The 14801-nt window shown below is 42.8% G+C and overlaps 1 protein-coding gene across 8 annotated transcripts in view; it reads left to right on the top strand.

Moving 5' to 3' along the window:
• Nucleotides 1-14801, top strand: part of DLG1 (discs large MAGUK scaffold protein 1) — a 235311-nt gene that overhangs the window by 85980 nt on the left and 134530 nt on the right. The window contains exon 1 of one of the 8 annotated variants that reach the window (XM_044291550.1): nucleotides 11319-11775. The exons of the other annotated variants lie outside the window; for them this stretch is intronic. Coding sequence (XP_044147485.1) covers nucleotides 11542-11775 — 234 coding nt within the window. The 5' untranslated portion in view covers nucleotides 11319-11541. Of the gene's footprint in view, nucleotides 1-11318; nucleotides 11776-14801 lie in introns of those variants that run through there. 8 annotated transcript variants of the gene reach the window in all.

Here is a 14801-nt window from a genome sequence, read left to right as displayed (position 1 = left end):
ACCCGCACTGAATCCGGACCCATTCACTTCAATGGTGCTGTTCAGATGAGCAGTGATTTTCACGCATCACTTGCGCGTTTTGTGAAATTCGCAGCATGTTCTATATTCTGCGTTTTTCACGCAATACAGGCACTATAGAAATGAATGGGGATGCGTAATAAATCGCAAGCATCCGCAAGCAAGTGTGGATGCAATGCGATTTTCACGCACTGTCCCTAGGAGATGATGTTAGTAAATTGATAAGACAATTTACTGTATTATTTTCCCTTATAACATTGTTATAAAGGAAAATAATAGCATTCTTTAATACAGAATGGTAACTAAAATGTGGCTTGAGGGGTAAAAATAAAAATAATAATTAACCCACCTCATCCTGTTGTTCGCGCAGCCGGCATGGTCTTCTTTCTTAAAATCTTTCAGGATTTGCAAAAGGACCTTTTGATATCTTCATTCAGCAGGACCTGCGCTGATGTCATCGCGCTCACTACATGGTGAGCGCAATTACGTCATCAAAGGTCCTTTTACAGGTCCTGAAAGAAGATTATGCGTGAACCTCAGAATGAGTTGACTTAATTTTTGTTAGCATTCTGTATTAAGAATGCTATTTTTCCTTATAACCATGTTATAAGGGAAAATGATAAAATCTACAGAATGCCTAACCCAAACCTGAACTTCAGTGAAGAAGTTCGGGTCCGAGTACCACATTCAGTTTTTTATCACGCGCGTGCAAATCGCATTGCACGCGCGATAAAAACTGAACATCAGAACGCAATCGTAGTCAAAACTGACTGCAATTGTGTGCCTACTCGTGCGGTTTTCCCACAATGCACACGCGACTCATCCGGAGCAAATCCGGGACGCCCGTGTGAAAGAGGCCTTACACATTTTTTTTTTTTTTATGAGCTAGAATGTCCTCGCCTCTACCGATCAAAGATAAATTGCAGAGACCTAAGATGTGGAATGATTCAGGTGAATCTCACATCCTGGTATCCTTGGCAGCCAGTAACAAATTAATCCATTCATTTCATTCCCCTACCATGCCTCATAGGGTGGGTAAAATCCTCCATGACTGGTGTTATAGGTGTCATACTGCCCATCTATAATTCTTACACCATATTGTCTCTCAATACACCAATTCTGGACAGATGAAGTTGGGTTACTCTCAGATGTTATAAGTTCCCTTTAGACCCCTTTCACACGAGCAAGTTTCCCCGCACGGGTGCAATGCGTGATGTGGGTCTGTGTACATGAGTGTTGTTTTTAAAACACAGCATGTTCTATATTCTGCGTTTTTTCATGCAGCCCTGGCCCCATATAAGTGAATGGGGCTTCAGTGAAAAACGCATTGCATCTGTAAGCAAGTGCGGATGCAATGCGATTTTCACAGATGGTTGCTAGGAGATGTTGTTTGTAAACCTTAAGTTTTTTTAAACGCATCAAAAAGCATTGCATCCGCTCAGAAAAAACTGAACGCAATCGCAGACAAAACTGACTGAACTTGCTTGCAAAATGGTGCGAGTTTCACTGAACGCATCCGTCTTGCTCGTGTGAAAGAGGCCTTAGGTCTCTTTCACACGGGCGAGTTTTCCACGTGGGTGCAATGCATGACGTGAACGCATTGCCACCCGCACTGAATCCTGACCCATTCATTTCAATGGGGCTGTGTACATGAGTGATGTTTCCCACGCATCACTCGTGCATTCAGCGTTTTTCACACTAGAAGTGAATGGGGCTGTGTGAAAATACATTGCATCCACAAGCAAGTGCAGATGCAATGTGCTTTTCACGGATGGTTGCTAAGGAGACGATAAGTGGGGATGAGCCCCGTGACCCTATTAAAGTCAATTTACTTTATTATTTTCCATTATAACATGGTTATAATGGAAAATAGTATTCTTTAATACAGAATGCTAAGTAAAATGTCCATTGAGGGTGAAAAAAAAAGAAAAAAAATGGATGATTTGACTAATATTTTTAATTTTTTTTTACCCCTCAATGGCCATTTTACTTAGCATTCTGTATTAAAGAATGCTATTATTTTCCATTATAACTGTTATAATGGAAAATAATAAAATCTACAGAAGACCGAACCCAAACTTCAGTGAAGAAGTTCGGGTCTGGGTACCAACATTCATTTTTTTTTTTTTTTTTTTATCACGCGCCCTAAAACTCTTTGCACTCGCGCAGAAAAAAACTGAACAATGCAATGCAATCGCAGACAAATTGCGATTGCGGTGCATTTCCCTGAATCCGGCACGCTCGGCTGCAAGGGGCCTCAGTGTTCTGTCTTTTTGGAATCTTTGATATATGGTTGGCTCATTTTCTTGGGAGGAAGGCGATGGCAATCTGTTAGATGGTAGAGAGACTGCCTGTTGTGTCCCAAGGGAGATCCATATGAGAACATATAGGGAGATTTATCAAAGGTCAGTGTTTTACAAGCCAGCCTTGAAGAGTTTGTGCAGCCTGTTTATATTTATGGCCTATCCTCAGGATAGGTCATCAATATCTGATATGTGGGGTCTGACACCCAAACAGTAGTTTGAGAAAGCAGCGGCGCTTGCAGTAGCGCTACAGCCTTCATGTTTTCCGTAGGCCTAGTAATGTCACGACTATTAACATTGGCTTGGATGTGGCTCAGCCACATTGAAGTGAACGAGGTTCAGCTGCGCCCAGGCCAGTGATAATAGTCGCTGCTTTCTTAAACTGCTGATCAATCATCCGTAATCAAAAGGTGTAGAACCCCTTTAAGCAATTCGGCAGTGCTGCGCTCTATTGCCATATTCTGATACGTTAGCATATGTCACCAATAGGCTCCCATGTCTTATATTTTTATTAAAAAAAACACAAAAAACAAAAAAAATCATGGGGATGCATAGTGTGTGAAATAGTGCAGTAGACTGAAATGGATAATCCATACAGTAGAAAAAATATATACTGACTTATACCAGCCCGACAGACTCCAAGTGGACACTCTTAGGCATCAGGTAAAGATGGGCCTATTGAAAACACACTATGGACTTACTTGAATGTGTGAATGTAGGCTTAAGGGGGTGTCAGTAAAGGCCCACTCAGTGGCTGTAGTGTGGTGCCCCACCCCAGAAGGCCTGAGAGTGGTGGGGGATAGGTGAGGGTGATTTTTTTTTATTAATTTTTTGCCCTTTGTGGAGTTCTTCATTATTTTATTTTATTTTTTTAAATTTCCCCAGAAAACCCTTTTTTCATGAACTCCATTGAAAGTCGATGGGTGACGGGATCCGTCCCCATTAACTTGCAGGATGCAAAGCAAAGCGCAGCATGCTGCAGTTTGCTTTCCTGTTTGAGGATGCAACCAAACGGAACAGAATGCATTTTGGAGCATTCCTTTTGTTCAGTTACGTTTTGTCCCAATTGACAATGAATAGGGACAAAATGAAAGCTTTTTTTTACGGTATTGAGATCCTATACCGGAAAATATTAACGCTAGTGTGAAAGTAGCCTAAAAGGAGTCGCTTCTGGACAGATACAAATAGCTGTGCAAGTGAAGTTAATGGAGAGCCACACATGCTCAAGCACCTCTCCTTTCCCAGCAGTGTGCAACTTGACCCCATTCTTCATGGGAGATGGTCCCTGAGGTGGGACCGGCACCTTTTGGAAATATGTCATAAGGCTGGGTGATATGGCCTAAAATCTATATCGCGATATAATTTGAAGCATGTGCGATATAACGATATATCGTGAAATATTATTTTCTTCTGTATGTATACAAATTACAAAACTTTTCAAGAAATTTTAAAAAATGTTGTATTTTGTAACAGATCTTTTTCCAAACAATGTAAAGATGAAGTATTAATAAAACACAATTGTTTAAAATAAAGTGCAAATTTTACCATTTGCCATCATCCATGTTCCCCAGCCAGCACCATCAGCCCCATGCCATTTGCCATCATTCATCTCCCCCAGCCAGCTCTTCAGCCCCATGCCATTGCCACCATCATGTCCCCCAGCCAGCGCCATCTGCCCTATGCCATAGCCATCCACCCCCCACCACCACCTGGTAGATTCGGGCCCCTGCTAATGTACTTACCTTTCCTGCAGGGTTCTCGGCTGGCTGATGGAGTCCGCAGGAGACGGACAACATCTTCTTCCCAGCATGCACTGGGAGGGTCCCGACGTCACACACCCCGTCAGCCGGCGCGCTGACGATGTGTGCATGCAAGGCCCTGGCCAGTGCAGAGTCGGGAAGCCACGGAGCAGTGAGTGAGAAGCTTCTTCAATTCACTACCGCTCAGCTGTCATCTATCGCGATATGGCTATATAGACAAAATCTATATTGTTGCCTGAATTAATATAGTTTATATCGTATATCGCCCACCCCTAACATGTCATGTCCTGTGGATATGCCATAAATGTTCAGACTGCAAAGCTTTTTTTTTAAAGAAAAGCTGATAAAATTCATCCTTCAGTTTAGCTTGGTTGTTAAGTGGTTAAAGTGCTTCCCTTTGGTTTCTGTTGTTTTGATTAATGACCAGCAGGGGGCAGTAGAAGTTTGAGACTGCTCCAGTGGTTAGAAAATCAGATCCTCTGTAGATTTGCCTTTTTATCATCACACACAGACCAAGGATGTTTTTCACCTTTAATAAATGAACCTTCACGGGTATGCAGTGCCACAGTATGGCCGGGCTGTGTGTGCTGTGATGAGTGTAATTGAAATATTAATTAATATAAACTTCAAAAAATAAAGTGTTGGTCGTGGGTATACCTCCAAGAAAGCGAAACGGAACCTTTTTCACTAAAGTGAACATGTAGTGTACGCCTCCAGGGTGCGCTCACGTCTGTGCATTGGATGGGTGAGAGTTTAGATGTAGCTTTGTTTTCTGCGGCTGTATTGCTGGAATTTGTTTGTTCCCTTATCTTTTTTTATTCCCTCCACAGAGTGCTGCATTATTTATGACGTGCTGTTGCTTTTTAATATTTCATTCCATCACTCTCCGCGTAAGGAAGACCTGTTTCTGTCCTTTTACATTATTTTTCCACCTCGGTGACTACAAACTACATTCTAGTCGGTGTGTTCTGTGGATGGGTGTGCACCTTGTCTTTTTCACCTCTGTTCTTTAAGACTGTGCAGTGGTGGAGATTAATGTTAGAGGACTTGATGCCTTGTAGTTTTGGGGAATTCTAGAAATCCATATAAAAATTCCTACGTTATTGTTGTAATGATACAGGAGTTGGTTCCTAGTGTCATTTTCATGCTTACTTTGTGGTCAGCCTGTTAACCTGTTTGTATTTGTGCATGTAGGTGGCCATACAGTCTGCTGAACCATCCAATTCTTATTTTTATTGGGGTGTGCCCACTCCAGAGTAAAAAAAAAAAAAAAAATGGGTATGTTGCATGCCAACATTCCTGATCCTTTGTTCCTACGAAAGAGAAGCCACCGTCTGAGGGATCTGGCGACTGCTTGCTTCCCTCCCCCAATGAGAAAACATGCACTCCCAGCCAAACACTGCATGCATGTGTGCAGGAGTCGAGAGTAAGGGCTGTCCACCGAATAAGTGTTTGCTTAGGGCTGGAAGGTTGAGCGTCTATTTAGTTGCCTTTTCAATGACGTATGATTATGATTTTCATCAGAATCATGTAATAGATATTAACCCCACCCATGCAATTGTATTTATTATAGGGCCACAGGGGCCCGGCACTGACTGACAGTTGGGCTCCTGCTGCAACCGTTTAACCTGCTAAATGCTATGGCATTTCGACAGAGGAAGGGGCTCCCTCTGTCCTGCTGGCCCCTGCGAATGCAGTTTCAGGATGCCAATGCATTGTCATGGCACTAACCAAGGCCCCCGACGTCTGCCGCAGCACGGAGTGCACACGGTCATTGATCATATATTGCGGTCTGCAATACAGGCACAGAGCCCTTACATTTGTGGGCATGAGCCCTTAGCTATAGGCAAATAGGCAGTCGGTCTGTCTTGCAGCAATAGACTATAATGTATACATGTATGACACTGAGTTGTAAAAGAGGCCACAATATTGCACTGGGGGAAAAAAATACGCATTTAGGGTCCATTCACAAGTCCGTAAGTGTTTGGCGGAGCCGCTCATTGTGGATCTGCAAAACACGGACGGCGGCAATGTGCAGACTGCCCATCGCCGGCACTATAATAGAAAATGCAGTTGAGGACAAGAATAGGGCATGTTCTATTTTTTTGCGGAACTGGAAGCACGAATGCGGAAGTGCGGATCCACAAATGTGGATGTGGACAGCACATTCCGGCCCCATTGAAAATTATTGGGTCCACACCAGTTCCGCAAAATTGCGGAACGCATGCGGACCCATTTTGCGGACATGTGAATGGACTCTTAAAGGGTAACAAAGTTTATAAAAAAAAAAATATATAATTTCCCAATAAAAGTGGTTTAATATTGTAAAAGTGGTTAAAAAAGTGCACATATGGTATCACATTGTGTGTTCTGGGACCAAGATACTTCCAGTTCTGAGGATTGGGTTGGTCTGCACCTAGGCCAGACAACGCTTTGGGGCTACTATCACTGCGGCATGTCCGTTTTACAGTTTGTCCAGTCAGGAGGTTAGGATGAATGCACTTTTAGCTAGTCATGTGAAGTATGAGTTAGGTCTCCTGCACACGACCGTATGGCTTTTTCAGTGTTTTGCGTTCTCTTTTTCACGGATCCGTTGTTCCATTTTTTGTTTCCGTTGTGTGTCTGTTTCTATTCCGTTTTTCCGTTCTGTTTTTCCGTATGGCATATACAGTATACAGTAATTACATAGAAAAAATTGGGCTGGCATAACATTTTTAATAGATGGTTCCGCAAAAAAAGGATCGGATACGGAAGACATACGGATGCATTTCCGTATGTGTTCCGTTTTTTTGCGGACCCATTGACTTGAATGGAGCCACGGAATCTGATTTGCGGGCAATAATAGGACATGTTCTATCTTTCAATGGAACGGAAAAAAACTGCTTACGGAGTACATTCAGTTTTTTTTGCGGAACCATTGGAATTAATGGTTCCGTATACGGACTGTATACGGAACGCAAAAAACGGCGGGTAAACGGGGAAAAAAAACACGCCCGTGTGCAGGAGGCCTTACATCCACATGGGCCATGATTTGCCAAATCTGCAGTAAACTGTTCATGAGTTAGGCTACATGCACACGAACGTTAGGGCTCTGTGTCCGTGCTGCGGACTGCAAATTGCGTTCCACAATTCACGGGCACAGACCGTGGGGCAGCCGCATGCGGATCGCGGACCCCATTCAAGTGATCCGCATCTGATAGTCCGCACCACAAAAAAGTAGTGCATGCGCGGCCAATGCCCCCGCAATACGGCCATGGGGGGCACATGGTTGTGTGCATGTAGCCTTACATTAGGATTTTGCTGTGGATTTCATGATTAATTAGCATACTGCTGATTTAAAATCCCACCGTGGGCAGCTTTTTGTGCTGCAGATTTTTTTCTGCAGTGTGTAGTTGTCTTAAAATCCCATCCATCATCCACTTTGCTGCTGCTAATTTTAAACACTGTTTATTTTAGTTTTAGTCCCATATGCACTGTATTGTACCCCAAAACTGCCTTATAGGCTACATATGGTAATATAACCAGGCTGCACAAGCTGATGATCACATTGGGGTGCACCTCCCCTTACATCCAGAAATCCAATTTTATAAGGCCTCATTGACATGTCTGTGACAAGACAAACCGTGTTTTATGATTTATTCATGCTTCAGAAGGGTCAGTGTTTTGGTCCCCATGTCCTTTTTTGCCCTGAGTCACTTGTTTACCATGATGCCATCTGTGGTTTTGATGGATCCATAGACTTGTTTGGTACACATCTTGGACCAAAGTATTGCATGTCTTCAGGGATATGGGAAATTTGATATTGATGGCCTCCGCTTAGGATGGACCGATGTGTGGTGATGTCACTGGCCTAGGAAGAGGCCTAATGAGCTCAGAGTACTGCGGTCTGAACAGCTGATTGGTGGGGGTTCCGGGAGTTGAACCCGCGCTGATCTGATATTGATGACCTATCCTGAAGATAAGCCATCAATATCAAATCTCTGTATAACCCCTTTAAAGTCAGTGGATACATGTGCTGGCTGTGGAGAACTTAACTTGTAATTGGGACCTAAGGGTATGGCCTGATTTGGTGTAAATGCTGTGATATTGTATGGAAAATCTGCAGCGTATTATAGGAGAAGAAAGGTGGATGAGATTTAAACAGTGGTGACTCCTGCATATGCAGAGACATTGTGCATGATTGGCAGTGCATATCTCCATGTACATGAGCGGCTTTCCACACAAGTCTTTAGAGTTATGGAAGAACGGAGCACATTCCCATCCCCAGTGCGTCTCCTGTGTGCACCTGTCGCTGGATGGGGATATGCCATGTTTGTAGTCACAATACCCTTTAAAGTGGTTGTCTCAATTCAGCAAATGGCATTTATCATGTGGAGAAAGTTACTACAAGACACTAATATATTGTGATTGTCTATATTACCTCCTTTACTGGCTGGATTCATTTTTCCATCACATTATACACTGCTCGTTTCCATGGTTATGACCACCCTGCAATCCATCAGTGGTGGTCGTGCTTACACATTATAGGAAAAAGTGCAGGGCTATGTGTGCTCCCACGTTCCCAGACACCAAATAGGCTGGCGCTTTTTCCTGTAGTGTGCAAGCACGACCATCACTGCTGGATTGTAGGGTGGTCGCAACCATCGATACGATCAGTGTATAATGTGATGGAAAAATGAATCCGGCCAGCAAAGGAGGCAACATGGACAATCACAATACATTAGTAAGTGGCTTGCAGTAACTTTCTCTACATGATAAATGCCACTTGGTGAAGTGACACACCCCTTTAACCTAACAAGTGTGCATTCTCTGCTTTCCTAATGATGATATCCAAGTTACATTTTGCATCAGTTAGAATTTTCTGGAGAAATTACCATTATGTTGGTATTTTTGGGGCACAGTTGCTCTTTTACAACACCATAAGCCTTGAACAAAAATTAACGTCTATGCTTTCAAGCCTATTTAAAATTTAACTATATTGAATGTATTCTAAGTGGTACTCCATTGGCAAGTACCTATTGATCTTAAATATTTCTGCCTCGTTTTACTGCTCAAGGTGAAGATTGATTAATGATGCATGTTCTTTCGATTACTTAGCATCTTGTGTATTATAGAGTGGATATTCTATTAATCAAAGGCAAGATGGAGACTAAACAGAGTGTGCGTTTGCTTAAAATGGTACTCCATCTTCAACGCTGATAGCATCTCCACCAGATCTCCTGAAGCCCTGATACACACTGGCTGATGTTCCTACAGAAGTGGATGGAGACGTCGTCACACGGAAAGAAGCAAATGCTCCCATCTCTCCATTGGTGTCTATAGCCCATACTTGCCAACTTCTTGATTGTAGTCTCCAGGAGAGAGGGTCGCAGATAATGCCAGAGTTCTTTTGCCTGTTGCACCTTCCTTTTTGACAGGCTTTGCCGTTTTCGTGTGCTGCCCATCCTATCTATGGACATTTGTGTGACAGGGGCATTCCAGTGCCACATATGTTTAAAATACATGGAGGTCTACTTTCTGGGAGACTTGGGAGATTTGCCAACTCATTCATGAGAGCACCCTTTTTATAGGAACCTCTAGGACGATCCAGGAGAATTGTCAAGTGGGCTATAGATGCAGCAGCTGCTGTGAATCAACAAATGGGGGGGGTCACTATGGGTGTATAGTCTAGAGGTGGGACAAATGCCTATCATGCGTATATGGCATATCATATTGAATATCATGCATACGTTTAAGGATGTGTAATTTCGCCTTTTAAAAATGACCCCTCCCATCTTCATTGTAATATGCATTAAACTGCTATTACGCATGGTTTTTCTAGCATTTTGTCCTGGTAATAGGGATAAAGGGGTTTTTGAGGGTTAAACACTATCCTTATACCATCAGTATGTGACTAGTAGGGTTTCCCCCATATAACAAACTGCTGTGAACTAGTGCACAGCTCCAAAAGGCACGGTGTCCCTTTTGGTTTTCAACACCGCCCCTTCCATTTCTACCAGTGACTGATATGGCATTTTAGGTCGGGTTTCATTGCTGACAAGTCCACCACAAAGTAGAAGTTGTCTGCTTCTGGTGCAGGACTGTTGAACACCTGATCGTTGTGGGTGTGGGCTGTTGGACCCTTGGCGCCAGACTATTGTCGAACAACTGATCAGTGGGGCCCTTGCCAATCAGCTAGTGATGGGCTATCCTGAGAATAGACCATCGCTTAATAAGAGGTGGACAACCCCTTTAACACCATAGTATGAACATAGCCTATTCTATGCTGCTTTTCCTCTGCTCCTTGGATATTTTGGCACAAGCCCTTTTAGGTGACGTTTCATGTGCTCAGACTGTTGCAGCTGGTGTGCTTTGCATTAAAGTCCTGTTACAGCAGTGCAGCTGAAGTGCTCGTCCTGACGTCACCGCTCTGTTATAGCAGCAGGTATTTTCCTGCATGGAAGGCCCCTTTAAGGGCAGAACTGATGTTTTAAGTGTGTCATCTGAGGTCTTCTCGGACTTGTATACTTATAAGGAACTGAAGGGCTGAGTCATTTCAGGGGACATGGTGGGCATTTTGCCTACTTCTGTCACAGTCTGTAGAGGACTGTAATCTTTATTAGAAGAAACAGATGTTCTCCCCATTAGAAGTGACTTGTTCTTTCGATCCCGGCGGCTGCTTTATACATGGAGTGTTGTGGCTGTATTACTGTGGTATTATGTCCACACAAACGTCTTTTAAAATGGATTTCTCCCCATTATAAGTTTCTTATTTCTGAAGGCAGAAGGCTCCACAAAATCAATGCTAATGTAGCTGTTCCAGGAATATCGTTCATTTCTTGTGAGATACCCTAAACCGGACATTTTAGTTGCTGTTTATCTGAGAACACTTAACTAATTGTCTATGAGGAAAATCAATTAGTATTTACTTTGGCTGCTTTTGTGCAGCTCCTATGTATTATTTATGTTAACAGGGAGAGTGTCATTGGGCTTGACTACATGCAGTGATTGAAACTTGGTAATTTGTGATCTAGCCTTTCCCCACCCAGTGCATTAAATCAGGCAGCCCCAGTGGGTCCTTGCAGTCAAATGCTTCGAGCATCCTACCTGCTAATCGACCTCACTTCCTGGCTTCAGTCTGCCTAGTTATCAGCTAACAAAAGAAGAGCAGCTTTTGATCCCTGCAGACCTCAGAGGCAAGGAAATCATGGGCAGCAGATGCTACTTGAATTGCCGTCTTCTTTTTCTCTCCTTTTTGCTGCGGCAATGAGCACTACCCTTCTAGACATGTAACAGGTATAGTGTTCTGCATGGCTAGACTCCAAAGGAGAACAATGAGCACAGCAAGGGACCAGGATTTTTGCTTTCTGATTTGGATGTGATGCTGCTGTAATTCTATCTGCAGTTCTTGCTGATCCTTCACCACTCGGCAGCTGGTAGAAGAGTAAGACTGCCTGGCAACCACCTGCAGAGCTGCAGAGATGAATTACATTTTCGGAAACAACACACTCCTATACTCCCGCGCCAATCGAGGGGGCAATACTAGCTCCAGTCATAGCTCAGTAGGCCCAAAACAGAAGCTATGGGCAAAGAAGGGCTCTACAGAGGAGCTTAGAGCTGAGCCAGAACCTTCTCGATGGCAGCAGATAGTGGCTTTTTTTACTCGCAGGCACAGCTTTATTGACTGCATCTCAGTTGCCGCCAGCTCCGCCCAGGTAACTTGCCACTTGTTGTAATTACTCTTCTATCTGTCAATTATTTGGACGTTTTGGCGTAGTCATTTGGGGTAAATGTATTTTGGATTTAGGTTGTGAGAATGGAATATAAATTTGTGTGTGTGTGTGTGTGTGTGTGTGTGTGTGTTTTTTTTTTTTTGTTAGTTTTTTTTTTTTTTCTTTTCTTTTTCTTTTTTCTTTTCTTTGTCTGTTGTCGATTCACCCGCTTGTGCTGCGCTGGGTGCAGGATTAGATTAAAATCTCCTAAATGGATTGTGCTCTTTCGTTTACTCTGCAGCATGAGATGTAGTTTAATTGCTCTCAATGCTTCTCTTGGTTTGTGTCCAGAGAAAGTGATCATCCTGATATGTTGTACGTGGGAAATTGAAATATTTAATGTGGGCAGCCTACATTGTAATTAATAGGGATTACATGCTTACCAAAAAGCTGTATTTAAATAATCTGTACATATCTATGTCTATTGTATATCTATCCGCACACAGGCGCACATATACTCACGCACTCTTTAACCCTCACCTCTGGGTAGCGCTGAGAATGATTCACACTAAGGAACTGATGTCACAGAGAATCAGCAAGGCTCCTTAAGGAGGAGCCAGAAAGCTGCAATTTTTACTTTATCGGACATCACATTTTATAACGTGCCTTTACTCTGTATTCCCAACGTAAACCGTAATTGTTGGCGACAGCTTGAGGGCGAAGAGCTGACTATGCAAATACTTTCTAGCTTCAGCCCTGCACACATAGCTAACACTAGTGAGATGTTGGTGGTTATTGAATAAGGCGGTGTGTTTTTTGTTTGTTTTTGTAATGTTTTTTTAATACTAAATAATACAGTTTGTAACAATATGCATGCGTATGTATGCCCTTTTGTAAGTTGTGTACACTGTAGTAAAATAAACTTGTCATAAATTTTTAATGTCTCATTCAAACATTCAGTTACACCATTTAAAAGAGAAGGTAATAGTCTATTGTAATAGTAGCCAGCAGATTTCACGGAATGAAAGGCCTCTGAATGCACTGCAGTGTTGTCCCAGTGTTGCGTTACATTTATTTATTGATGGGGAGTAATGAGAGGGTTTTTATATTCTGGCAGAACACTAGTAGGGTGTGTAAGTAGAACTTCTTACTGCCATCTTAGTGTATATTTAAAGGATTACTTCACCTCCAGGAGTCTTGTTAGTAGCCATAAGAGCGTCCATAGACCTCGGTAGAAAACAACCATAACGGTGGACACTAGCCAGAAATTTTCTGTGGATTTATTTTCCTTAGTATATTAGCATTCATGTCAGTTGTTTTATATTAGAAGCAAGACAAAGACAGAAAAGTTAAACTACAAAAGCTAAGTTATCATTAAGGCCAGATGTACCCGCTGTGTTACTTGGATGTTTATATGGCTGTATTACTTGGATGTTTCAGGGCCCGACTGCAGGTTTTACAGACCTGAACTCACAGCATCATAGATCAGCATGAGGCTGTGAGATTGTTGTGATTAAACCTGCGGTCAGGTGACACATCATACAGGTAGGAACACTGGGGGTCATTTACAAAGTCTGGCATTTTACACCAGTCTTTGTTTCCCTCCTGCACTGCCAGATTAGGCATGCGACTCATTATAAATGAGGGTCACCTCTGGCAGTCCGTGCGTTTGGAGTAAAAGCTATTCTAACCCTTGACAGGGGTAGTTTTCACTTCTCTTTTACGCCTGTCAATTTGCCAGGGCAAAAGTCCTGGCCCCCGCTGCTCCCAAAGTGGCGAGGACAGCGTAAAAATCTACACAGTTGTAAAAAGGGGTCTTGCATAATTTCTTTTACCCCAAAAACTGACATAAAAATGTTAATAAATGACCTCCACTGTGTGTAAATCCAACTTATGCCTATGCACAGAATATGCTATACATGACTGATGGCTAGCAGTCCCAACCCTGGAACTCCCACCTATCAAGAAATCGGACCCTTGATCTCCCTGGTGAGGAGGCTGTAGCATCCAGTTAAAGATTGGATGATGAGAGTGTTGCACATGTCTGCAGTTTTTCCTTTCTAGGCTATGGAGGCAAACGCTTGTTCATCAGGCAATTCTGATTTTTAAGCATGCAAACTACTAGACAGCATGGGGATGAGCGATGACATAGCGATTGCTACTCCCCATTCTGCGCAGGAGATCGCTACATGTAATAGCAGTCTCCCCGCTAGCTAGCAGGCAATTGCCGAGGGAGAACTCTTCCCTCCCGACAATCGTTTGCTAAATCTGCCTGTGTAATACAGGCTTTTTTTTTTATTTTTATATTTATATACACTTGGACCATTTCTGTAATGCAGCCTTTTTACTATACTATACATAAGCAGCTGCCGGCTGTTTAGTGAAAAATCTGTCAGACGTTAAAGGGGTTGTCTGTGTTCAGAGTCTGTGTCAGATCCACTTATTTTTATTTTTTTCACGGACTCATTAATTTCTATGTGTGCAAAAAACGAAAACAAAACACATCCGCATTCATGCGTCTGGGTCGCAAATGATAGATTCTGTCCTATTCTTGCCTAGTTTACTGGCAAGAATAGACGTTTTTACAGTGGGTTCTCTAAAATTGCGGGACGCACTGCATCTGCAATTTGTGGACCACAAAACAGATAATCGTGTGCAGGAGGCCTAACTGATAGCTTGGTCTACAGGCCCACACAGTTTTTTTTTCAGAGCGCTCATAAAGCGCACATTCCTTTTCATGTATTTTTCTTTTATTTGGTTGTAAGATGTTGGCTTAGGTCTTGTTCAAATCGACCCCAGTCAGCTTTGTTAGAGGAGCAAAACCTCAAAAATCACAGCAGCACCAGATCCGTCACATGACTGACACCAGTGGTGCCCAGTGGATCTCATTGGCTGCAATGGAAGCCCTGCAGAGTTATTTTGTTGCATATTTTTGACAATCTTTGATAGAGATAAGGCTGACCCATCCGAGCTCTTCTCGGCACCCAGCAGGTATTATGTATTGACAATTTCTATAGATATTTGTGGGA

This window comes from Bufo gargarizans, chromosome 4 (genome assembly GCF_014858855.1).
Source record: "Bufo gargarizans isolate SCDJY-AF-19 chromosome 4, ASM1485885v1, whole genome shotgun sequence".
NCBI lineage: Eukaryota > Metazoa > Chordata > Amphibia > Anura > Bufonidae > Bufo > Bufo gargarizans.
The sequence above is the reverse complement of the archived record's forward strand: the minus strand, read 5'-3'. Positions and strand labels throughout refer to the sequence as shown.